The following is a 24,528-nucleotide window of genomic DNA, read 5'->3' as shown; positions in this document are numbered from 1 at the left end:
GGTAGAGAGCTAAAAGCTTTACACGTCCATGAGATCGTTACAAATTAACATAAATATGAAAAAATCTATTATAAGTGCAAAAAAAGTCGTGAGAACTGCTGAATGTTTCGGTTGAATTTCACAATGAATCAGTGTTTCTGTGTGAATTTCCAATTTATTGCAGGGCTAGTGGAGTGAGAAAGAGCAGGATTGTCATGGTGGATCTCTGTAATTGTACACAAGACCATTTTAGAATAAAGTATCTTGTGATTAATAATCTTGCCTGCATTTGATCTTTTCATCAAGAAACTTGGTGAAACAGTTTAATGTTTAAAATATGAACGTTCACAGTTCCTTATTTGGATCCATCTGGAGCCCCTCCATACTGAGATACTGAAAGACAGAAGAAAACAGAACAGTCTGGGATGTTCATCTTCAGCTCAGGGCTAGTGGAAGAGAAAACACAAAAGCACAGTAGTCCTGCCCAGTGGCTCACACCTGTAATCCCAGCACTTTGGGAGGCTTGGTCAGGAGGATCACTTGAGGCCAGGAGTTGGCACCCAGCCTGGGCAACACAGCGAGACCCCATCTGTACTAAAAACAAAAAAAGAAGCGCAATAAATACATTCAAATAAGAGGTTCTAAAAATTAGTCTCTCATTCATAGGCAAGAAAATGAATCTCTAGGTAAACTTCACACCTTACACAAGTATTAACTCAAAATGGGTCATGGACTTAAACATAAAACTATGAAGCTTTGAGATTAAAACATAGGAAAAACATCCTCAGAATCTAGAGCTAGGCAAAGAGGTCTTAGACTGGACACCAAAAGCAGGATCCATAAAAGGAAAAATTTATAAATTGGGCCTCATCAAAATCAGAAACTGTTGCTCTCTGAAAGACCCAGTGAAGAGGATGAAAAAAAAGCTATGGATGGGAGAAAATATTTGCAAACTATCTATCTGAAAAGGATTAGCACCTAGAATATATACAGAACTCTCAGGAAAAAAATAGTCTTTCTTTTGAGTTCTCAGTTTTAAATCCAAAATTGTTGTGGACTGCAGTTAAGGAATGCTCTGTGGAAAGCACTTTAACAGAAGACAATGCTAGTGCCAGGAGGACATTTTCTGCTAACTGATGACAGTCCTGCAGAGGTGCTTTCAACACCAAAGTAATCGCCTTTGTCTCACAGTTGTGTGGCCCTCACATTGGCTTTAGAAACAAAAGTCGCAGTAATAGAGCACTATGCCATCATCCTTACAACTGTTTCCTCTGTTATTTTTCAAGCCACATGTTAGACCATTTGGAATGATTTAAAATGGTATTGACCTGTCATGACGTGATCACATGAACATTAATGAGTCTTCTCTAAATGCACTCCAGCCTCAAAATGCTTTAACTTAGTGCTAACTTCTTCTGGAAAGACCCTTGGACCTTTATACAGCACAATTCACATTGAAAGCATTTGTTTATCTGCAGTGCCAGCAGACGTAACTCTGACCACAGCTCCTCCTCTCCAATCCCTTGGCCCAAAGAGGTGCTCCAAATTGAACCATTAAGCCAACCACATTCTTAGGTTATTTTAGAACATTTCAAACCAAATTTTGCATGACTTTACAAAAATGGACAAGTGAATGTCATGCATTTCCAAAGGAAGTTATCAGGAATGAGGTTGCCATCAAGGAAATGTATGTCTGGAGCATCTTCTGTGTCCACTGAAATACAATAAGAGAAGAAGATGGAAAGAAGTGAGAGGTTGGCTTGTGGGGGACAGAGACAATAGAGTCCTTAGCCTAGGGAACAGGGGCCCCATGGTTAAACACCTGCAGTTGTATGTAAACTTTCATGGGAAGGAACATTCTCTGGGGAAAAGGTGTGTGGACTTTCTTCATGTTTTCAAGAGGTCCCTTTTATAAAAAGCTCAAAAATCACTGCTTAGAGAAAGGATATATTTGGATACACAGGCAAAGGGCCAATGGAGGCACTGCGGACTCAAAGGAGAGTGATGATCTTAGGCACCAGAGTGGCAGGGGAGGCTTCATGAGGGATATGAAATGGCAGGAGACTCTTTCAGGAGCCTACGCTCACAGCCCAAGTCTTCCCACATCTCCCCATCTCCACGGCAACCACCTGACCAAGAGGCATCATTGCCTCTCACAGCTGCAACTGTACCAGCCTCCCAGCCAATGCCCCCACCTCCTCTCCTGCCATTCTACAGCCTATTCCCCTGCAGCAGCTAGAGTGACCCAAACTCTGATCGGCATCTCTGACAGCTCTTGGAACTCAAGAGCTATGCAGTAATTATTTTTAAAGAGATGAATAAATGCTCAGATGAAGATCTGCCCTTGGGTGAAAGTACTGGATATAAAAAGATGAAATAGATGCAAGAGACATCTCGAAGGATGCAAGAGATACCACAAAGGATGACTTGCCTGGCTGACAGAGTGTGGAAGAAACAGGAGACCAAGGAATTGAAGTGAACTCCAGGTATCTTGAGTGGAACAGAGGTAAGATTGAGAACAGATGGACCAGGGCTGGCTTTAGAGCTATTGAGTCAAACCATTGTCTATGGTTCAACAGCTGGAAGTTCAGGACAAACTCAGGAGAGATAAAGACCAGTGGTGCGGATCAGGACATATCCCTGCACAGGAAAACTCTAGTTGAAGGTGGGGCACGGATGAGGTGTAGGAAAATTCATGTGAATGGAGGCTGGAGAATCTGGATTACAGCCACATATTGAGGCAGCAGGAAGAGCTAAAACCAACTGGGGGATGGGAACGGCATGGAAGGCAGGAAGAAATCCAGCACCATGAACTTCCTATATAGTCTTCCAACTGGGAATTTCTGGAAGGATAAAAGGAAGGTTTTCTTTCTGCCTCCTGAGTCCCTCTGCCATGAGAAGTGAGAATTGGCTGGGCACAGTGGCCCACGCCTATAATCCAGCACTTGGGGAGGCCATGATGGAAGGATCACTTGAATCCAGAAGTTCGAGACCAGCGTGGGAAACATAGGGAGACCCCCATCCCTACAAACAATTTTTTTTCTTTTTTTTTTATTATTGTACTTCAAGTTTTAGGGTACATATGCACAATGTGCAGGTTAGTTACATATGTATACATGTGGCATGCTGGTGCGCTGCACCCACTAACTCGTCATCTAGCATTAGGTATATCTCCCAGTGCTATCCCTCCCCGCTCCCCCCGCCCCACAACAGTCCCCAGAGTGTGATGTTCCCCTTCCTCTGTCCATGTGTTCTCATTGTTCAATTCCCACTTATGAGTCAGAATATGAGGTGTTTGGTTTTTTGTTCTTGTGATAGTTTACTGAGAATGATGATTTCCAATTTCATCCATGTCCCTACAAAGGACATGAACTCATCATTTTTTATGGCTGCATAGTATTCCATGGTGTATATGTGCCACATTTTCTTAATCCAGTCTATCATTGTTGGACATTTGGGTTGGTTCCAAGTCTTTGCTATTGTGAATAATGCCACAATAAACATATGTGTGCATGTGTCTTTATAGCAGCATGATTTATAGTCCTTTGGGTATATACCCAGTAATGGGATGGCTGGGTCAAATGGTATTTCTAGTTCTAGATCCCTGAGGAGTCGCCACACTGACTTCCACAATGGTTGAACTAGTTTACACTCCCACCAACAGTGTAAAAGTGTTCCTATTTCTCCACATCCTCTCCAGCACCTGTTGTTGCCTGACTTTTTAATGATTGCCATTCTAACTGGTGTGAGATGGTATCTCATTGTGGTTTTGATTTGCATTTCTCTGATGGCCAGTGATGCTGAGCATTTTTTCATGTGTTTTTTGGCTGCATAAATGTCTTCTTTTGAGAAGTGTCTGTTCATGTCCTTCGACCACTTTTTGATGGGGTTGTTTGTTTTTTTCTTGTAAATTTCTCTGAGTTCATTGTAGATTCTGGATATTAGCCCTTTGTCAGATGAGTAGGTTGCAAAAATTTTCTCCCATTTTGTAGGTTGCCTGTTCACTCTGATGGTAGTTTCTTTTGCTGTGCAGAAGCTCTTTAGTTTAATTAGATCCCATTTGTCAATTTTAGCTTTGGTTGCCATTGCTTTTGGTGTTTTAGACATGAAGTCCTTGCCCATGCCTATGTCCTGAATGGTAATGCCTAGGTTTTCTTCTAGGGTTTTTATGGTTTTAGATCTAACGTTTAAGTCTTTAATCCATCTTGAATTGATTTTTGTATAAGGTGTAAGGAAGGGATCCAGTTTCAGCTTTCTACATATGGCTAGCCAGTTTTCCCAGCACCATTTATTAAATAGGGAATCCTTTCCCCATTGCTTGTTTTTCTCAGGTTTGTCAAAGATCAGATAGTTGTAGATATGTGGCATTATTTCTGAGGGCTCTGTTCTGTTCCATTGATGTATATCTCTGTTTTGGTACCAGTACCATGCTGTTTTGGTTACTGTAGCCTTGTAGTGTAGTTTGAAGTCAGGTAGTGTGATGCCTCCAGCTTTGTTCTTTTGGCTTAGGATTGACTAAGCTCTTTTTTGGTTCCATATGAACTTTAAAGTAGTTTTTTCCAATTCTGTGAAGAAAGTCATTGGGAGCTTGATGGGGATGGCATTGAATCTGTAAATTACCTTGGGCAGTATGGCCATTTTCACAGTATTGATTCTTCCTACCCATGAGCATGGAATGTTCTTCCATTTGTTTGCATCCTCTTTTATTTCCTTGAGCAGTGGTTGAAATGGATAAATTCCTCGACACATACACTCTCCCAAGACTAAACCAGGAAGAAGTTGAATCTCTGAATAGATCAATAACAGGAGCTGAAATTGTGGCAATAATCAATAGCTTACCAACCAAAAAGAGTCCAGGACCAGATGGATTCACAGCCGAATTCTACCACAGGTACAAGGAGGAGCTGGTACCATTCCTTCTGAAACTATTCCAATCAATAGAAAAAGAGGGAATCCTCCCTAACTCATTTTATGAGGCCAGCATCATCCTGATACCAAAGCTGGGCAGAGACACAACCAAAAAAGAGAATTTTAAACCAATATCCTTGATGAACATTGATGCAAAAATCCTCAACAAAATACTGGCAAACCAAATCCAGCAGCACATCAAAAAGCTTATCCAGCATGATCAAGTGGGCTTCATCCCTGGGATGCAAGGCTGGTTCAATATATGCAAATCAATAAATGCAATCCATCATATAAACAGAACCAAAGACAAAAACCACATGATTATCTCAATAGATGCAGAAAAGGCCTGTGACAAAATTCAACAACCCTTCATGCTAAAAACTCTCAATAAATTAAGTATTGATGGGACGTATCTCAAAATAATAAGAGCTATCTATGACAAACCCACAGCCAATATCATACTGAATGGGCAAAAACTGGAAGCATTCCCTTTGAAAACTGGCACAAGACAGGGATGCCCTCTCTCACCACTCCTATTCAACATAGTGTTGGAAGTTCTGGCCAGGGCAATCAGGCAGGAGAAGGAAATAAAGGGTATTCAATTAGGAAAAGAGGAAGTCAAATTGTCCCTGTTTGCAGACGACATGATTGTATATCTAGAAAACCCCATCGTCTCAACCCAAAATCTCCTTAAGCTGATAGGCAACTTCAGCAAAGTCTCAGGATACAAAATCAATGTGCAAAAATCACAAGCATTCTTATACACCAACAACAGACAAACAGAGAGCCAAATCATGAGTGAACTCCCATTCACAATTGCTTCAAAGAGAATAAAATACCTAGGAATCCAACTTACAAGGGATGTGAAGGACCTCTTCAAGGAGAACTACAAACCTACAAACAATTTTTATAAAATTAGCCAGGCATGATGGTGTGTGCCTGTGATCCCAGCTACTCAGGCAGCTGAAGCAGGAGGATCTCCTGAGCCTGGGAGGAAGGCTGCAGTGAGCTAGGATTGCACCACTGCACTCTAACCTGGGCAACAGAGGGAGACCCTGTCTCAAAAAAAGAAAAAAAATTAGGCTCTACCAGCAAGATGTGATGGCGTGATGTCTCACAAGAAGTCCTCCACTCCCAGACATGGGTCCCTCGGCTTCCTGCCTCGGAAGTGCACAGCACACATCGTGGGAAGGTGAAGAGCTGCCCTAAGGATGACCCTTCCAAGCCGGTCCACTTTGCAGCCTTCCTGGCATACAAGGTTGGCATGACCCACATCGTGCAAGAAGTCAACAGGCTAGGATCCAACGTGAACAAGAAGGAGGTGGTAGAGGCTGTGACTATTGTGGAGACACCCCCATGGTAGCTATGGGCATCGTGGGCTACGTGGAAACCCCTCAAGCCTCAAGGCCTCCAGACCTTCAAGACCATCTTCGCTAAGTACATCAGCGATGAGTGCAAAAAGCACTTCTCTAACAACTGGCATAAATCTAAGAGGAAGGCCTTTACCAGTTACTGCAAGAAATGGCAGAATAAGGATGGCAAGAAGCAGCTGGAGCAGGACTTCAGCAGCATGAAGAAGCACTGCCAAGTCATCCATGTCACTGCCACACCCACATATACCTGCTTCCTCCATGCCAGAAGAAGGCCCCGCTGATGGAGATCCAGATGAACAGAGGCACCATGGCCAAGAAGCTGGACTGGGGCCGGGAGAGGCTAGAGCAGCCCATACCTGTGAACCAAGTCTTTGGGCAGGATGAGATGATTGACGTCTTCAAGGTGACCAAGGGCAAAGACTACAAAGGGGTCACAAGTCATTGACACACCAAGAAGCTACCCTGCAAGACCCACTGAGGCTTGTGCAAGGTGGCCTGGATTGGGGCATGGCATCCTGCCTGTGTGGCCTTCTCTGTGGCACGTGCTGGGCAGAAAGGCTACCATCACCGCACTGAGATCACAAGAAGATTGATCTCTAAGATCGGCCAGGGCTACGTTATCAAGGATGACAAACTGATCAAGAACAATGCCTCCACTGACCATGACCTGCCTGACAAAAGTATCAACTCTCTGGGTGGCTTTGTCCCATATGGTGAAGTGACCAGTGGCTTTGTCATGCTGAAGGAATGTGTGGTGGGAACCAAGAAGTGAGTGCTCACCCTCCACAAGTCTTTGCTGGCTGAGACCAAATGGCGGGCTCTGGAGAAGACTGACCTTAAGTTCATTGACACCACTGCCAAGTTTGGCCATGGCTGCTCCCAGACCATGGAAGAGAAGAAAGTATTCATGGAAAGTATTCATGAAACCACTCAAGAAAGACCAAATTGCAGTAGAAGATAGAGCTTAATGCCAGGAACAGATTTTGCAGCTGCTGGGGTCTCACTAAAAGTTATTTTCCACTGAAAAAAAAAATGAGGAGTGAAAACTAAGGCTATGATGGAGGCAGTCAGGAGGTTCTTTAAAGAGAGAGAGGATCACAGGGGGGAAATGATGCAGCAGAGGTGAGGAGAAGGCTTGAGAAGAAAGTGTAGTCAGGGCACTCCAGAGAAACAAAATCAACAGGAGAGCGATATATAAAAAGTACATGTGGCCCATGTGTGTGTGTATATATAGATATCTTCTGTGTCCTTTTATATTTATATAGAGAAAGATTCATTCATTATAAGGTATTGGTTCCTTTGGTTATGGAGCCTGAGAAGTCCCACCATCTGCTGTCTACAAGAGGGGGCCCCAGGAGAGCTGGTGGTAGAGTTCAAAAGCCAGAGAGCTGAGGGCCCATGGTGTAGACTCCAGCCCAAGTCTGAGGACTGGAGAGCCAGTACCCAGCTGGCAGCTTGCATGGCCCATGTGAGAAATGTGGTTTATTTCTTACTACCGTACTCATAACCAAGAAGCTCTTTCCGACAAAAATTAACCCAGATACCATCAAAGAAACTTGTGACAAATGTATTTAGGACACAGCTGTACATTTTTAGACTTCCCACTGTAGATTCTCTCCTATCTCTTGTATTTCTTTTGTGGGGGAAAGAGTAGCACTCTGCAGCCCTCAAAGCCATGAGGAATGTTGATTCCCTAGTGCTGTCGCACATGCATGAGCAGAAAAGTAAAACGACGAGCTAAATGCAAGCTCAAAAATAGTGGAGATGTGGCTGGGCGCGGTGGCTCGCGCCTGTAATCCCAGCACTTTGGGAGGCCAAGGCAGGCAGATCACGAGGTCAAGAGATCGAGACCATCCTGGCCAACATGGTGAAACCCCATCTCTACTAAATATACAAAAAATTAGCCAGGCGTGGTGGTGGGCGCCTGTAGTCCCAGCTACTTGGGAGGCTGAGGCAGGAGAATGGCATGAACCTGGGAGGCAGAGCTTGCAGTGAGCCGAGATTGTGCTACTGCACTCCAGCCTGGGCAACAGAGTGAAACTCCGTCTCAAAAAAAAAAAAAAATAGTGGAGATGCTTGATCTATTTTTCAAGTTTAGTTGCATAAGCTATCACGTTGTTTGGTGCATATTAATTTTTAAATATAGTGTTCAGCCATTATAGTTTCTGGGTTGGTTTTCACTTCTGAATCTAGAGAAGGGGATTATTATTTCACTCTCAGATCAGTGGGAAATTGTCAGCCTCTTCAAAATTGCTGGTCGACCTCTCCCCCACCCCAGGATACGGACCCAGAGGGGAGGAGCAGGTAATCTGAAAGCCGCTGAGAACAGATGTATGCCAAAATATATAACCTCATTTCAAAAAATCTAACAGTTGCAGCCCTATTTGAATTTTTCCACAGCCCTACCAGTGTGAGATGTTAGCCATCCCTCAACAACCTACTTCAGATGCACATATTTGCCAATAGAAAATTTTCAACAAAACCTCCATGCATTTGAATCGCTCTTTAAGCCAGGCAGGAAATAATAGCAGTAGTTAACATTTGGGGAGGGCAAGAAGAAGGCACACGGTTTATCTCTGACTGCCCTCCTAATTTCACAAAGATATTTTGATAACAAAGCCTCTTCTGGAAACATTTGCATTTGCATCTCTGCATCTCTCAGTATGTCCCATTGACTCTCAGTAAGAAACTTTAGAAACGTTCTCCATGCAGCATTTATCTGTGTTGTGTAAGGGACAAAGTTCACACAGTAGCCGGAAACTTACGAAAAATGGTCAGTTTCCGTAAACCAGCTTTTTAAATATGCACTAGTCCCCCCTTATTCTCAGTTTCACTTTTCGCAGTTCCAGTTACCCACGGTCAAGTGTGACCCATAAGTATTAAATGGAAAATTCCTGAGTTTTGAATTGTGCACCATTCTTCGCAGTGTGAATGAAGTCTTACACCATCCTGTCCCATCCCACCATGGACGTGAATCATCCCTTTGCCCAGTATGTTCATGCTGTATACACTACCTGCCTGTTTCTGTATAGGAAAAAGTATAGTGTATGTAGTGTTTGGTACGATCCGAGGCTTCAGGTGTGCACTGGGGTCTTGGAATGTATCCTCCTTGGAGAAAGGAGGACTACTATCGTCTAAATCAAATCGAGAGGCCTCCATAAGTTTATTTTCACTTAACAACTGCTTTGTCCTGAGTGATTTATAACTGACTGGGCCATGAAGAGAAAGTGAGAAGCCGATGAGAAAGCAACTGTCTGCTCTAAAGGAAGCTTTCTGTGCGGTTGAGCATCTTAGCGGTACCCAGAGACCGGGCAGGTCAAGTCTCAGTACTACTAACTGTGATATTTGAGGAGCCCCAGAGAAAGCAAGGCCCAGAAAACTGGAGCCATGGAAGTGGCTCAGTTTGCAAAAAAGGGAAGAAAGTTGGATGCAACAAACCACAGATCATGGCATGCTGGTGTGGCCAAGCAGAGAAGGCAGATACTACAGTGACTCAACTCTGAGGTCGATCTGCAGGTGAGATCTGTTCATTATTTGTTCAGCCAGCAAGCGTGGAAAGCAATGGAGATGGAAAATGGCGGAGGCATGAATAAACACTCCCCTCCAGAAGCATGAAGTCACTTAGGCGGGCCAAATGTAAGAAATTTACATTTGTTGGGTGCCATGGTCTGAATTTTTGTGTTCACCCACCTACAAAAAATTCATACATTGAAAGCTAATCACCAATGTGGTGGTGTTAGGAGGTGGGGCCTCTGAGGGTGATTAGGTCCTGAGGGCAGAGCCCCTGTGATTGAGATTAGTGCCTTTGTGAAAGAGACCCCAGAGAGCTGCTTTACCCCTTCCACGGAGTGAAGACACGGCTAGAAGGTGCAGTCTCTGAAGCAGAGAGCAGCCCCCACCAGACACAGAATCTGCACCTTGATCTAGGACTTGCCAGTTTCCGGAACTGTGAAAAATGCATTTCTTTTGTTTATAAGGCACTTAGTGTATACTATTTTCTTATAGCAGCCTGAGCCAGTCAAGTCATTACGAATAAACACCTAAAAACCATTCGTATAATTTCAAAGCAGGAGATATCTGTCTACATGGTATATGCATTAAAAAGATAGGAGGACTTTGTTAACTCCAGGCCCATGGTGTGCTGGGAATGTCCAGACAGTGGCATAACTGCAGGCCACCTTCACATGCCGCAAAGGCCAAGGAGGTTACCGGCCGTGGCTCCACCATGACCATTAAACCAGCACCGTTGCTTGACTGGGAGCCTGGGTAGCTAGAACAGTCCACAGAAGATGGCCAGGAGGGCGAATAATCTGGAAATCTCTTTTGAGCGATGGGGATAGGAGTCAGGAAGGCTTCATCTGGAGCAGACTTAGGGCATGAAGAGGGTGCAGACTCCCTGAGGCTCCAGGAACTGGGCCTCAGCTGATGGAAGGACAACTTCAATGAATCTATGGCCTTCAGTCTAGCTGCCTGGGGTGGTTTTAGGAAAAAACGACTCCCAATATCCACACACCTTGGAAGAAATTCTCACTTAATTGAGCATAATTGGTCTAGGGCAGAGCTGGGGCATTGGATTTTTTTTCTTTTTTCTTTCTTTTCTTTTCTTTTTTTTTTTTAACTCTCCATTGGGTTAAGTCAAAAAAGTTGTCTGACAGTGGAGTGGGCCACCCACCCTGTGTAGAGGAAGAGAGCATCAGAACTCGGGTCATGGCTAGCCTTCCTCACCTCAGGAAGTGGGCCAGAGTGTGCAATGCCAGCCACAGTGGTGGGATGGGATCTGGGAAGGCGACCCCTGGTTTCTATTCTGGGAAACATGTGTGTGACAGTTACAGGGAAGCCCTGGACCTGGGAACCACCTAGTAAAAGGCATCGGGGGAAGAGGGGCTGTGGTGTGTTGTAGTCGGGGCCCCGAGGCACAGCGAGCGAGGATCGGGGAGGCAGGAGGACTCAAGGATCTCAGAGGCAGGCCCTGTGCAGTTCTAGTACCTAGTGAGTCCCACCCTTAGTAGCTGCTCAGGAAAGGTTCACAGGTAAATAGGTAGGCTCATGCACTTTCATTTGTAAAAATCAAGATAAGGCCACAAAGTTAGGAAATGAACAGAAAAGCAAACAAAATGAAGTTCAGCCACACCAACTAAAGAAATATAATTTTTTTAAAATACCATGTTACACCTATTCATCCAGCAAAACTTTTAAGCCATAAATTATGATTCTGCTGTAACAGATGGACATCACATATGCATGCAAACTAGCGTCCTCCCCACCCCTCAACCCCCAGTTCCAGCCAGAGTGATGTCCCAAGGGGCCATTCCCTTCACACCAGGCTCCTGGGTAGCTGCCCTGCTCATAAGCCAACTCCAAGCTCCCTGCAGCTCTTGGTCCTTTCAAGAGCCGTCCTCTTTCTCTGTGTCTCCATCTCTGTCCCCCTGTCTGTCTTTTCCTCCCTCTTCTCTCTGCCTCTCTCTCTCTCCCGCCACTCCAGCCTCATGTCTGTCTGCCCAGCCCCACGTCTGTCTGCCCAGCCCCACGCAGTCCCCACGGCTGCCGAACCTCCTTCAGCCATCCCTGTGAGACACAGCCTCCCCATCTGGACTTCACACATGCTGTTCCTTCTGCTGGAAACCCTTTGCCACACCTCAGTCTCTTTCCCTGGAGCCCTCCCCCTCCCCCTTCTCCTCTTCCTCGCCTTCATCCATCCCTAAGAGCACAGCCTCACCAGTGTAGGGGCTCCCAGAGACCAAACATAAAACAATCTGAGTATCCAAAACAAAAATGGCAATAATAGACAATAACATTGACGAAAAAGTAATAAAGATGTATGACTCCTTAGTGATACCTGGAAAGAGAGAGACAGACAGACAGACAGATGATAAATAATATATCTGAGGATAAATATACTAATTAAAGTGATTTTAAATTTCTCTTTTGTTCATGAATTCTCCCTCTTTCCTCCCAGGCCTTGCTTTATCCACTACTAGTCTTTTTCTTGCTGCTCTTGCAGGCTTTTCTCTAATGCCTGGGTCTCTTGAGAGCCAGGAATGGGGCGTAGCTAACCCAAGCCTTGTGTCGTAGGTGGGAATTTCTTACCAGAGAGCTTTGATTTAGTGTGCGCTCTGGAAGGTGGGTGAGCTCTGTCATAGGCTTTGGGCCCCCTGGTGTTTCTGGGTCCAGGTTCTCTCCCTGGTTCCCCGCTGGCTGCAGCTCCCCCTGCATGGTTTATGGGCTGCGGTTCCAGGCAAGCCTGCCATGCCCCCCCACCCCATGAAGTGAGAGTCCCCTCCCGAGCACCCCGGGCCTCCCCTGAAGCTCTTGTGATCCCATTTCCTGCGTCTTCCCTGCTTCCTGGTGACCTGAGCAAATGCAAAGCTGAAAGACACCGTGGACTCAAAGCAAAATGCAAAGCTGAAAAATGCAAAGCTGAAATGCAAAGCTGGAAAAAGATGTGGCGGATTCACAGGGGAATAGACCACAGATGAGAGTCAGCAGGGGCAGGAGGTGTGTCCTCTGAGTGAGCTGGTAACCCGTGGTCTCAGGGGGCTGTGGGAAGCCCCTGGGGACACTTGAGCCAGGAGGTGACTTGATCAGAGCTACAGTTGCCTCAGAAAGTAACTGAGGCAGCCAAGTGTGCCTTTGCTCAGGGTGTAACCCAGCACTGTCTTGGGAGCGAGAGCCGCTGCCAGCCCTGAGCTGGGGAGGATTCGAGGAAGCCCTGGCTTTCCCAGCCACCTGGGGCACGCACTGGGGAGAGTCCAATGGCTCCACACCCAGCCTCTTTTATTCCGATGGTTGTGTTGTATTCTCATGTGTATCAGGAAACCAGTGTATCCACTATGGTTTCACCTCAGCAATAGAGAGTGCCTCTTTAAAGAACATAAGTTTAAGTGAGTCTTTAAAGAAATGATGGTTCTGCTGGTCAGGGATTCTCAGATCTGGCAAAAATCACGAGGGATGCAGTGAAGTAGCGTGACAGTGGAGACATTTTCATCAACCCCAAGGAGACCCCGTACCCATTAAACAGTCCCTCCCCTTCCCCCCTCTCTGCCCCACACCAACCCCCGGCACCACTGATCTGCTTTCTGTCCCTGAGTTTATCTGTTTTCATATAAACGGGATCATACACTGTGAGGCCTTTTGGTTCTGACTTCACGCTCTCAGCCTAGGTCTTCACGCTTCCTCCGCTCCGTAGCCCGTGTCTGTGTTCTCTCCTTTCTGTGGGTGAGTTCAACATTTCATTGTATGGAAATACCACATTGTATTTACCCATTTATCCATGGATTGAGCCTATACTTTCCCTCTTGTTTCATCCAGCAAATGTCGCACACAGGCCACGTGGCCAGGCCCCAGGGCTGGCGGAGTCCTTCCTGCCTGCTGTGTCTGGTGGGAAAAGCGGGCTGTTCTTAGGAAGTGACAATCCTGCGAAAAGGGCAGGAAGGCCATCAGAGAGGATTTCAGGAGGACGGGAGGTCTGTTCAGAGTCTGAATTCATCAGAAAGTGTAGGACAAGGGCGGCCTTCCAAGCAGACAGGACAGCAGGGGAAAGAGCATGGCAGGTGCAGGGAGGGTGGCCTTGTCGGCATCTCTGCAGTGATGGCGGAGGCAGGAGGCGGCAAGGGCAAAGGCCGCAGACGTGGGCGGGGGCACTCCTGAGGGACCACACCTGTGGGGGTTGTGTGTGGTCTGCTGAGGGGCTTGGACTGTGTCCTGTGGGGAACGGTGCCTCCCAGGAGCTCCAAGACAAATGCCTCTGTGGGGCTTCCAAGGAAGGAAGTCGTAAGGCCAGGTCTGCCGCAGACCCCTTCCAGCAGGAGAGAAGAGAGTGACCCTGCGTTAGCCAACCTTGGAGCAAGGGGCCAGGGCAGTGGGACTGGAGGCAGAAGCAGGGAGACCCCAGGAAAGCCTCTGCGGCGGAACAGTGGGGTTTGATGATTGCTTGGCCATGGGGAGAGAGAGGAGAAATACCTCTGGATCTGATGCATGGATACTACACAACCACGAGGGACTGTGGGGGCACCGTGTTCAGGCCACCACATCCCGGAGCCCAACCCTGGAGCCCAGAAACGGAAGAGCCCATCAGGTGCCAGAGTCAGGGCGTGCTCTGGAAGCAGCCCACGGGAGGCACGCCCGCGCCACCCAACTGCTGCCCCTCCTGTCACTGCATAGAGAGTACTGAGCCTGCTTCGGGAACCCGAGGACCAAATGGAGGCAAGCGTTGTTCCTTTCGCCCTCTCTAAGGGTAGCAATAGCCATGATAGTGGTCATCAGAAACCAGACTATTGAGGCAGTGTCAACATTATTGCAGAGAAACATCACATGAGGGTTTGCAGGGCCTAGCTCTCACTATTAGGCGCAGGTGAACCCTGGCGGCAGAGGGGCAGAGGGGGTGTTGTGCTGGGGCTCAGAGCAGAGCTATGGCCTGGGCTGGCGGCGGGTAGCACCGCAATCTCCCATCTTGGTGCACAGAGTCAGCAGCAGGAGCCAAGGATGGTGGCCAGGCTCTCTCTGCTGTGGGGGGCCCAGGGCAGGGAGGCTAGCTAGACTCTGGCTCCGGGAAGGAAGCAGGGCCCCAGAGTCAGGCTGCAGCTCCAGGCTCAAGGATGGGGCAGGTAGCGAGAGGAAGGAACAGCCCTGGTGCTAGAACTGGCAAGCAGCACAGCTCAGCAAAGGACTCGGAGTAGCTCCAAGGGCTGGTTACAGCAACGTGGAGGAGGGAGGCAGATGGACTCAGGCTAGGAACTCAGCCTTCAGAGCAAGGAAGGAGTGAGAGCATGAGAAGACAGGACCAGGCCAGGTGTGGTGGCTCAGGCCTATAATCCCAACACTGTAGGAGGCTGAGGGGGACAGATTGCCTGAGCTTAGGAGTTCAAGACCAGCCTGGGCAACATGGCAAAACCCCACCTCTACAGAAAAATTTAAAAATTAGCCAGGTGTGGTGGTGCACACCTGCAGTCCCAGCTACTGGGGAGGCTGAGGCAGAAGGATCGCTTAAGCCCCGTCTCAAAAAAAAAAAAAAAAAAGAAAGTTTTTTAATCAAAAAAGAAGACAGGATCAAACTCGGGGCATGGGGTACCCCAGGGGAGGCCACTGAGAAGGGAAAGCCGGTATCAGCAGGGGATGCTTCGGTGAGCCTGGACCACCCATGCCTGGTCAGTGGACACAGCACTCCATACTTAGACGGGCCAAAGGGGCACTGCCCAGGGGGACCAGGACTGGGCCTGTGCGGCATGGACCCTGGTCACGGTTATCACAGCGTCTGCGTCTTTTGCTGCCTGGTCTTGCCTGGGATTAATGAAAATATTCTGCTTTGAACAGGAAGAAGATGAAAAATGGAAAATGTCACCAAGTCTTTTTCTTCCTGCAATGAAGGAAGGATGTAACGCATACAAAGGTGAGTTTAGGAGAACGTGCATGGTCACCAAGACAGCAGCACGTGCTGGGAACCCCATCACGGGAGGCTGCTGCATGCCACTCACAACCGAGACATTCTGCCTGTCTCTATTTTAAATTTCCTGGCCAGGTGAGGTGGCTTGCGCCTGTAATCCCAGCACTTTGGGAGGCCGAGGCGGGTAGATCACGTGAGGTCATGAGTTCAAGACCAGCCTGGCCAACATGGTGAAACCCCATCTCTTCAAAAATAAAAAAAATTAGCTGGGCGTAACAGCAGGAGCCTGTAATCCCAGCTACTCGGGAGGCTGAAGCAGGAGAATCACTTGAACCCAGGAGGCGGAGCTTGCAGTGAGCCGATATCACGCCATTGCACTCCAGCCTGGGTGACAGAGCGAGACTCTGCCTCAAAAAAAAAAAAAAAAATTTCCTTTTGGTGGCCTTAAGCATACAATTGGTTAAAAGGCAAGATGCATATAGGATGAGAAGATAGTCAAGACCTCCATCCTGTTTTTGAACCCCTAAGACTTCAGCTGAATGTTTTCATGCTAGTGGCAGGGAAGAAACATATTTTTAGATTGCTTAAATTAAGAAAATTGATACCGTATGTATAGTCAAATGTCTTATTCCTATTAGACTAAGACGTGTGCCTCAATTCTGACACACGATTTTTCTGTCAGTTGTTCAGCCTGATGAGCATAGCTGTCATCTGGCTGGATCCGCAAGTGTAGGAACTGGTCTTTCAGATATTTGCATTTTAATTTCCTAGAACTATTACCCAACTCCTGTGGTTCTACTGTGCCCTCAGGATAAATCCAAACACAGTGACATGCCAAGGTGACCTCAGTCATTAGTGCTAGTGTGGAAGTTTCTGAAAGATGCAATCCGGATGTGAAGTGGAATCTTTCCAAATGGCAGTCATTCGTGGCCTCCTTCCCAACCTTGGTCTTCTCTGGATATTATTAACTTAATAGATGTATTTTTAAATTGACTCAGGGCTTTCACCTTAATAATTGCACCTTATCCTAAGCAACAGTATGAATGTGGTCATAGGTTTGATATGCTAGTGATATAAGATAAAAATGTCTGTGTGCCACTGAAAATTCTCTTACATACCACTAGTGGCAAGGGCACCCCACTGCATGAGATGCTGAACTAAAGGGGAACCCTGGGGGACACGATGACGCTGGCAGTATTTGGCAACTCAATCCATTTTCACTGGGAAGAAAGGAGGTCAAAAGGGAAAACTAACATTTATTAAGTACCTAAGACGTGCAAGGCTTGGAGTTTTTCCATGCCCATCTCATTTAATATTCACAACAACTGGGGGAGGTAAATGTTGCTCTCCTCGTGTGGGCAGGTACTGGTAGAAGCCCCGCTGTCATCCAAGCTTAAGAATCCATCAACTCCTTAATGGTGCAGAGCAGTCACTATCAAAAACACCTTTTCACTTGCATATTCCTTCAGCAAACATTCAGCATTTGTAGGGTGTCAGGTGCAGTGCTAGCCCAGAGATATAAAGGTAACACCTGCCAACAACAAGCTTATATGTTGGGGATTACAGTGGTGGGATGGGGTGGAGATAGTGGCATAAACTGAGTAGTTTCTGTAAGTTCGGATGACAGTAACAACATCCAGTGGGTCCTGCTGGGAGTTACTGTCATCCACACAGTGGGGCCATGGGCCTGGCTAGGGTCCACTGGCATCAGGTACGTGTCTGCAACAACATCCCATCTAAGACTCTGCTTTGCATATCATCATTTGGCCTTTACAGCCACCCTCACTGTTTTGGTACTGCATGTATCTATAAGAAAACTCCCACACCTTCAAACATGCCAGGTAACTTACTAATTTGTTTTCTTCCGAAGAGCACCTTTGTGGAGCCCTCCGTCTCAGCTGCGATCCTTGAGCCTTCCTTGGCCTTTGCTGACTTCTTGCCTCTCCCTCATTTTGGTGGAGCTCATTCTCTAGGATGTCCCAAGAAGGGACTCACAGAGGGGGGTTGTAGCTGCCCTGGGCATCTGAAAGCTGTCCTTCACTTACACTCAGACAGTAGGTGCCCCAGGATGTGGAAAGCAGGGCTCCCTTCTCTTCTGATACGACTATGTAAAGACAACGAGGGCACAGGAAGAAAGAAGCCAGAGAGCAGAAGCCTGCTGTCCCACGGCAGGAAGTCAGGGGCTCATGTCTGACATGGATAAATCAAGGAGTAGCATATGAGCATGTTATATAGACACTAGGAAAAGAACACAGAAACCACCCGAAAGAGCTTCTACGAAACCAGATCGCTACACATGCCCCTGTGGCCACTGCGCTTCCTCCAGCAGGCTGGGCACGCTCCACCTCCGGCACTCATGCTTTCTGTTCCTCTGGCTCAGAATGCTTGTCCCGTTGGGCCTCAGTGCCAGTGAGGCCTTCCTTGAGGGCCCTTGTGGAGTGACAGTCCCCCTCTGCCTGTGCCCACCCTTTGCTCGCTGTACTTACCACTTGGGTGTGAGTGTGTGTTCACGGATGCTTCTCACAGTGCAATGCCAAGTCCTTGAGGGCAGGGCCTTCCATTATCCACCTGCTCTGAGAGCAGTGCCTGGCCTATAATCGGCTCAATAAAGTCAAAATGTAATAACTGAATTTATCCTATGTATTTTTAATGAATAAATGAATATAGGAAAGAATGCCATTGGATAATGTAATTGGCAGGTACACAGAGTGGGACAGGTTTTTTATTATAATCTGTTTAATACTCTGACTTTGTTTAAAACAATGTGTATTATTTCTATACAAGCAAACGTTAAGCATTAGAGAAATCTAATGCTCCCATGGGAAGCCAACTCTTGCAACCTGCTGACCGGCCCAAAAGCTCTGAAAACTGTCCACGCCTTTTGTGTAATATCTGTTTCCATTAAGACTGAAAAAGCAAGCAGCGTCCCTCCTAGAAGCAAACCTGTGGTGTCATTTTCCTGGTTGGATGTTGTGGCATTGGACTTGTTATCTGCCAGGTCTTTGGTAACTTCAAGGAATTAAATGTCTTCCTCTTAGAATTCTTTTCTTAAAAATCAAAGGTTTTCCTCTTCAAATAAAACATTAGCATTTTAATCACTAAGATTAACCCCCCCCCGCCCCTCTTTCATTGCCCCCCCACGTGTGAAACTGCCTTGGCCTCGCTTTTCACATTCTTAGGATAAAAGCTCTTTCTCTGCTCTAGGAGAGAGTGGGGCAGTTGTTGCCCTTTGAGGGCCATGAATAGCTTCCTGCATTTATAAATGTCCATGAAATTCTTGAAGGGATTGAAAAGTGCCCTGCGCAAAAGTGTCATGAGAAAAGCAAAGTTTCAGTGGAAAACTCAATCCCTTTAAACGATCTAGAGGGGAAATGGGCAAAACGGCTCTGCAGTGTTTTATTTTAAATATAATTGCAACTCCAGAATGAGAATGTGTTCTACCGTACAACTGTTTCTACATAAGTAATCGTGTCATGGTTTCCCTTCTGTTAAAGATTCTGCCTTCCTTTTATTATTAAATACGTTATTTCCTGATTTTAGTGAATCTAGTGAAAAAGAAAAGTAGCTTCCCGTTACTAACAAAGCTGTTTTGTTTAAAATGCCCTGATGTAACAGGTAGGTGCTGCTATTGCAGAAGATTTAGAAATCCTACAAGGGGGATTATTATTAGTAAACAGCACATTATGACACATTTAAACCTTTTCTAGAATTTTCGAGGGAGAATGCTTACAATTTTAAACACATAAAAGGAAGCATTGATTCCTTTTCCTATGTTTTATCACTACGTGTTATTCCTACATTTTGAAGTTTTTCACAGTTTAAGCTTCTGTACATTTCAGAAAATTTACTAGAAAAGAGCAATTCACTTCAAATGCAGGAGTCGTAAACTCTCCGGGCCTTTGGAGTACATGCCTCCTACAAGCTAACCACAAAATCCAAGGGAGTGCAGAGCAAAGAACGAACTTCCACATATTAGTGACATGAAGTATCTCTTCCACCAATGGGATGCTTTAGACAATATGTATGCAATGCTTGTTTTCTATACCCTGGCTCTCCGGCTGGCTCTCACTGGAAAGGATTATGTGTAAAGAGAGTTGTTCAGCCCAGGCTTCCCAGCTGCCTCCTGTAGGCCCACTCCAGCCCATCAGCCTTTTTCGCCTCTTCTCCCCTCTTGTCGTCAAACCTGTTTTGGGCTGGCCACCTGCCCTGTGTGAATGAAGACACCCCTTGAACTTTGGCCTCACCTCTGCAGTCACCTTCAGAGCCCCATCTGAGCCCCCTTCCCACCCCCAGCGCTGTGCCCCCAATCCCTGGGCCACCTCTTATGAGACTGCCCTGTCTGGGGAAGGACGCGTAAGTGCATTGGTCCTGTGAAAAATTTACCGCCTTTGTGATTTATTTTCTGCCTGTTTGTAAGCCCACATTAGCCATTCTGAAAGAAATTTGCATCATTTTCTGCATCATTTTCAAAAACCTGCCCAACTGACCTTGCGCCACTACGGGCTGGTCCTCCATATCTCTGTGGCAGAGACGGTGCTCAGCCAGCAATACACACAGCGCTGCCCTTCGGTTTGCTGGTAGGAGGTAGGCCAGCCAAGAGCTCTTGCTGGGTCCTGCTGGAACCCCCACCACCCACCCCGCTCAGACACCTGCTGAGCCATCCGCGCCGTAGTCTGTCCAGGAAGTCAGGTGGACCTGCCTCTGCCGTGTGTGGCAGACAACCCCTTCTGCCCCTTCTGTGCTCACCTCTGGCATCAGCAGCTGCAGCTTGTGAACCCAACCCACTTTTTTTTTTTTTCTTTTTGAGACAGTCTCGCTCTGTCGCCTAGGCTGGAGTCTCAGCTCACTGCAACCTCCGCCTCCTGGATTCAAGCAATTCTCCTGCCTCAGCCTCCTGAGTAGCTGGGATTTCAGGTGCGCGCCACCACACCTGGCTAATTTTTGTATTTTTAATAGAGACAGGGTTTCATCATGTTGGTCAGGCTGGTCTCAAACTCCTGACCTCGTGATCTGCCCACCTCGGCCTCCCAGAGTGCTGGGATTACAGGCATGAGCCACTGCGCCTGGCCCAACCCACTCTTTTTGAAAACTGGAGCTGCATTTCCATGTCCTGTCTTCCTGCAGGTGTCCTGTCCTGAGGGTCCTGACTCTGACCACTAAAGACGCAGGCACTGGCCCCAGGGCCCTTATTCCTCTTTGCTGGCATGCACCTGCTTTGGGGCTTTGGGGCATAGCTGTTTCTGGTGTAGCTGCTGTCCTGCATTATCCTCTCCCCTCGAGGGGTAGAGAGTGTCAGTGAGGTAGGCTAAGACCCTGTGAGATGCTCTGCTTCCTGGGGGATGGCAGCAACTATTTGGGGCTAAACTGGAACTGTATATATTTATTTATATATAAATATTTATTAAAAATAAATTAATTTATTCATATAACTTTATATATTTTATTCCATTTACCATCACCATATCAGCATGAGGAAGGGGTTATTTTCATTTCTCAGAAAGGGGAATGGTCTCTGCAAAGGCTATCCCCTGCTAAGGTCACCAGCTGGTAGGTGGTAGGGCAGGGGTTCCACCTGGCCACAAACAGTGGCTCTTGCACCAAGCTGTGCTGCCCCAGGCAGGTGGCAGGTGGCCAAAACCCTCGGGACAATTGTCCTGCCTATTCGCCAGTTCTGAGTTTGCATCAGAATCTCCCCAGTCTTTCCCCACCTCTCCTGAGAGTCTAGCTTTTCCTGGGTCTCACAGCACCTTATGCCTGCCCCTTTCCTTGTTCATCCATTTTGCCAGTTCCTGGTCCTCTGTGGTTTGTTCAGAGACTCAACCCCTCCTTCCCATTGGTTTGCCCATGTGATTCTCTGGGGAAACTTCTCTATGCTAGGTCTTCACGTTTGATGGCTCTGGGTCTCCAGCAGCCAGATTTGTGCTTCTGTCTGTGACTATGACTTTCCTCCCAATGTAGAGTTAGAGCGCCACCCTCTCCCTTCTCGGTCAGTGGGTCATGCCATGCTTGTCAGGGAAGCCATGCTGAGAAGCCTCCTTCATTCATTCACCACCCCCTGCCTTGGAGGCCTGCAGCCTCTGCTGTCTTCACAAGGGGCAGCCCTTGTCCCTTAGAGGTTGGGAGCCTCTGTCTGTGCCCTGGGTCCTCAGCTGCCTTCCTAGGTTGAAGGTCATCAGAACCCTAAAGGCAGCTCCCAGTGAAATGGCCAGACTGGGTGGCGGTTGTCAGCTCCACAAATTCCAGCAAATTTCCTTTACATTCTCGACATAGATTCCAGAAAGATGTCTCCTTCCCCAAATGACAAGTCTTGGCTTCCCACGGGAGACCTCTTCCAAGTCCCACGTCGAGGATCCAGCTATTCCACACCTCAGCATACATTTGGAACCTCCCTTCTGAGAAAGGAGCTCTATTTCCATTTATTTTAGTGATGGGAAATTATTCTTACTTTGTCTAGGGTCATGTTTCTCCAGGTCCACCCTCCTAACCACCAGGAAGAGGCAAAAGGGAAATTTTAAATATGTGTGATTTCAAAAACATCCAAAAAGTAATTCAGAAATTTAGCTGTTGAATTAGGGAGAAATACTGGGTACTTGTGTGTTTAGTGTTGTCTGTTTTATAATAGGAGGCAAGGGATAATTCCTGGAGAGTTCAACAGGCAACAAAATCTTTCATATTTTAGTGAATCATTTGAAGAAAAAAGTAAGATAAAACATTACAAAAAAGGTCATCTATGATTGTATAATCCCAGCATTAACATATTGTTTTTACATGATTATAATAATACAGTAGAATACTATTGTATCACACTTAAAAAATATTGAGTAAACTAAAACTCAATATTTTTACGTCAGCAGTTTTTTTTCTTTTTTTAGTGTATTTACAAGCACATATATGAATCTCATCTGTCCAGCTTATTTTATTCAAACTTTTATCCTATGCAATAGCATATAAAGTTAGGCTTATGTTTATATTGCAATAACTTACAATTAACCTACGTCTTTTTAAAATTTCATTAACCTATATCTTTTTAAAATTTTTTCTTTTTCTTTTTCTTTACCCTTCTGGAGTGTAGAAATCTGGATGAAAAAAGATGAGTCTTGGAATTTCTCTCAGGACTATGATCCAGAACTGATCAAAGAGGAGAAACGGAAGGAATTACAGTCAGAGATCAGGATACAGGTACAGCTACGTTTATGGTGTAGTAACAGCAAATCATTTACTTCAGCCATTGTGCTTCTTTACAATTTCCTACTAATGACCTACCCCATAATTTAAGGGATTTTTAAACTTCACAAACAAAACACAAGACATGCAAAGTGACTTAAAAGTAGTATGTTTTGTATTCTCCTAGGTTGATGAGTTGATGAGACAGGAACTTAAAAACTTAAAGCTAGCTGTGGACAGAGAAAGGGAGCGCCCAGTGAAAGCAGGAAAGAAAAAGGACAAGGTGAGTGGGGAAGGAGCCTGCAGAGGGGTGCGGTGGAGCGGATTCAGTCATGAAAAGCAGCCCCTGACATGCTGTGGCATGTCCAAGAGGGTCGCCTGTTGCCAGGACACCTCACGGGGAAACATGCCTGCCTTTGGTAAATTTAATTGGTCCACCATTTAACCTTTGGGCCTGTGGATTCATAAATAGGATAAACCCAACCATCTGAGAGTAACATCTCCCCAGCCCCGGTCAGTTGCAGATTCATATTACCCAAGCCCCACTGATAGAATGGGAACTATCAAAAGAGCCAAAGCACATTCCCCAAACAGTCCCCCAACTGTTCCTGTACATAGATCTATAAGGGAGGCCAATGGTAATGAGCAGGTTTTTGTGAGTGAGGGAATCATAGGGAAAGGAATTGGATGAATTGGAAGTGTAAGTTGCCACCAATCCATCTCACAGTGGTTTAGAGTAGCTAGTTAGATCAGGGTATTTGAAGTTCATTTAGTTTGGCCCCTGCTTCTACCTTCATTCCAGAGATAGCCCTGTCATTGGGGCCAGAATACCCAAGGTAGAGGGCGGAGAGTTCTCCCTGTCAGTGCTGGCATGAGCATAGGCAGCTTTTGCTTCTATGGCAGCTTTCTCCACGTTCCATGACTGGAGCCACTCTTCCTGTGATTCACACATTTTCTCTTAGAGGTTTCCACACATTCAGCTGCATTTGTGACTACTTTTGCTAGATCAGGGGCCATGCATGTGGTCTTTTTAGGATGACTGGCTCTTGATCCATTTTGTGTTGATATTATGGTTTAACCCTGAAGGCAACTGAATTGGTGTTCTGAAGATCTTTCACTGTAAGCTGAAAACACCAATTTAATAACCATCCATAGATGAAAGTACCTTCACAAGAGCTCTGGGATTCAGGTGAGAGGCTGCAGCACCTGGGTGGAGCACAGAATCATAAAAAAAGATGCATTGAAGAGAATAAGAATGAAAGTTTCACTTTACCCATGTCACCCCAAAGCCCACACAGCCTAGTGCCAAGAGAGATCTCCTAGACCCATGAGTTTTATCTTGGAAGAAAGGGACAGAGAAGTGAACATCTGACTTCACCATGGAGCTCAGCACCAGGCCAGTGAACCCCAGTACCATGGGCCTCCCACAAACCCTGACACCAGGCCCACCCACAAAAATCAGCACCGGGCCTGTCTTTGGACCCCAGAACCATGGGCCTCCCACAAACCCTGGGTGCACCTTGCTTCTATGGCAGCTTTCTCCACTTTTGTGGTGTAGTAATAGCAAGTCATTTACTGCAACCATTGTGCTTCTTTATGTTTGTGGGCCCACCCACAAAAATCAGCGTTGGGCCTGTCTTTGGATCCCAGAACCAGAAAAGAATCAAAGTATATCACTACAAAACATCATTAAGTTACAAAGCAACTTGTAACTTGAGAGAGGAA

General features: G+C 46.4%; 1 protein-coding gene and 1 pseudogene across 2 annotated transcripts in view; both read left to right on the top strand.

The window, feature by feature from the left end:
* IQCA1 (IQ motif containing with AAA domain 1) overlaps positions 1–24,528 on the top strand; it is a 180,339-nt gene that overhangs the window by 93,714 nt on the left and 62,097 nt on the right. For both annotated transcript variants that reach the window (XM_008965692.5, XM_003813118.6), the window contains exons 9-11: positions 15,570–15,645; positions 22,712–22,818; positions 22,991–23,086. In XM_008965692.5, coding sequence (XP_008963940.1) covers positions 15,570–15,645; positions 22,712–22,818; positions 22,991–23,086 — 279 coding nt within the window. The remainder of the gene's footprint in view (positions 1–15,569; positions 15,646–22,711; positions 22,819–22,990; positions 23,087–24,528) is intronic.
* On the top strand, positions 2,492–15,560 carry LOC134728718 (large ribosomal subunit protein uL3-like; annotated as a pseudogene).

The sequence above is a fragment of the Pan paniscus genome, chromosome 13 (genome assembly GCF_029289425.2).
Source record: "Pan paniscus chromosome 13, NHGRI_mPanPan1-v2.0_pri, whole genome shotgun sequence".
Classification (NCBI taxonomy): Eukaryota; Metazoa; Chordata; class Mammalia; order Primates; family Hominidae; genus Pan; species Pan paniscus.
This window is presented reverse-complemented; position numbering and strand designations above follow the sequence as displayed.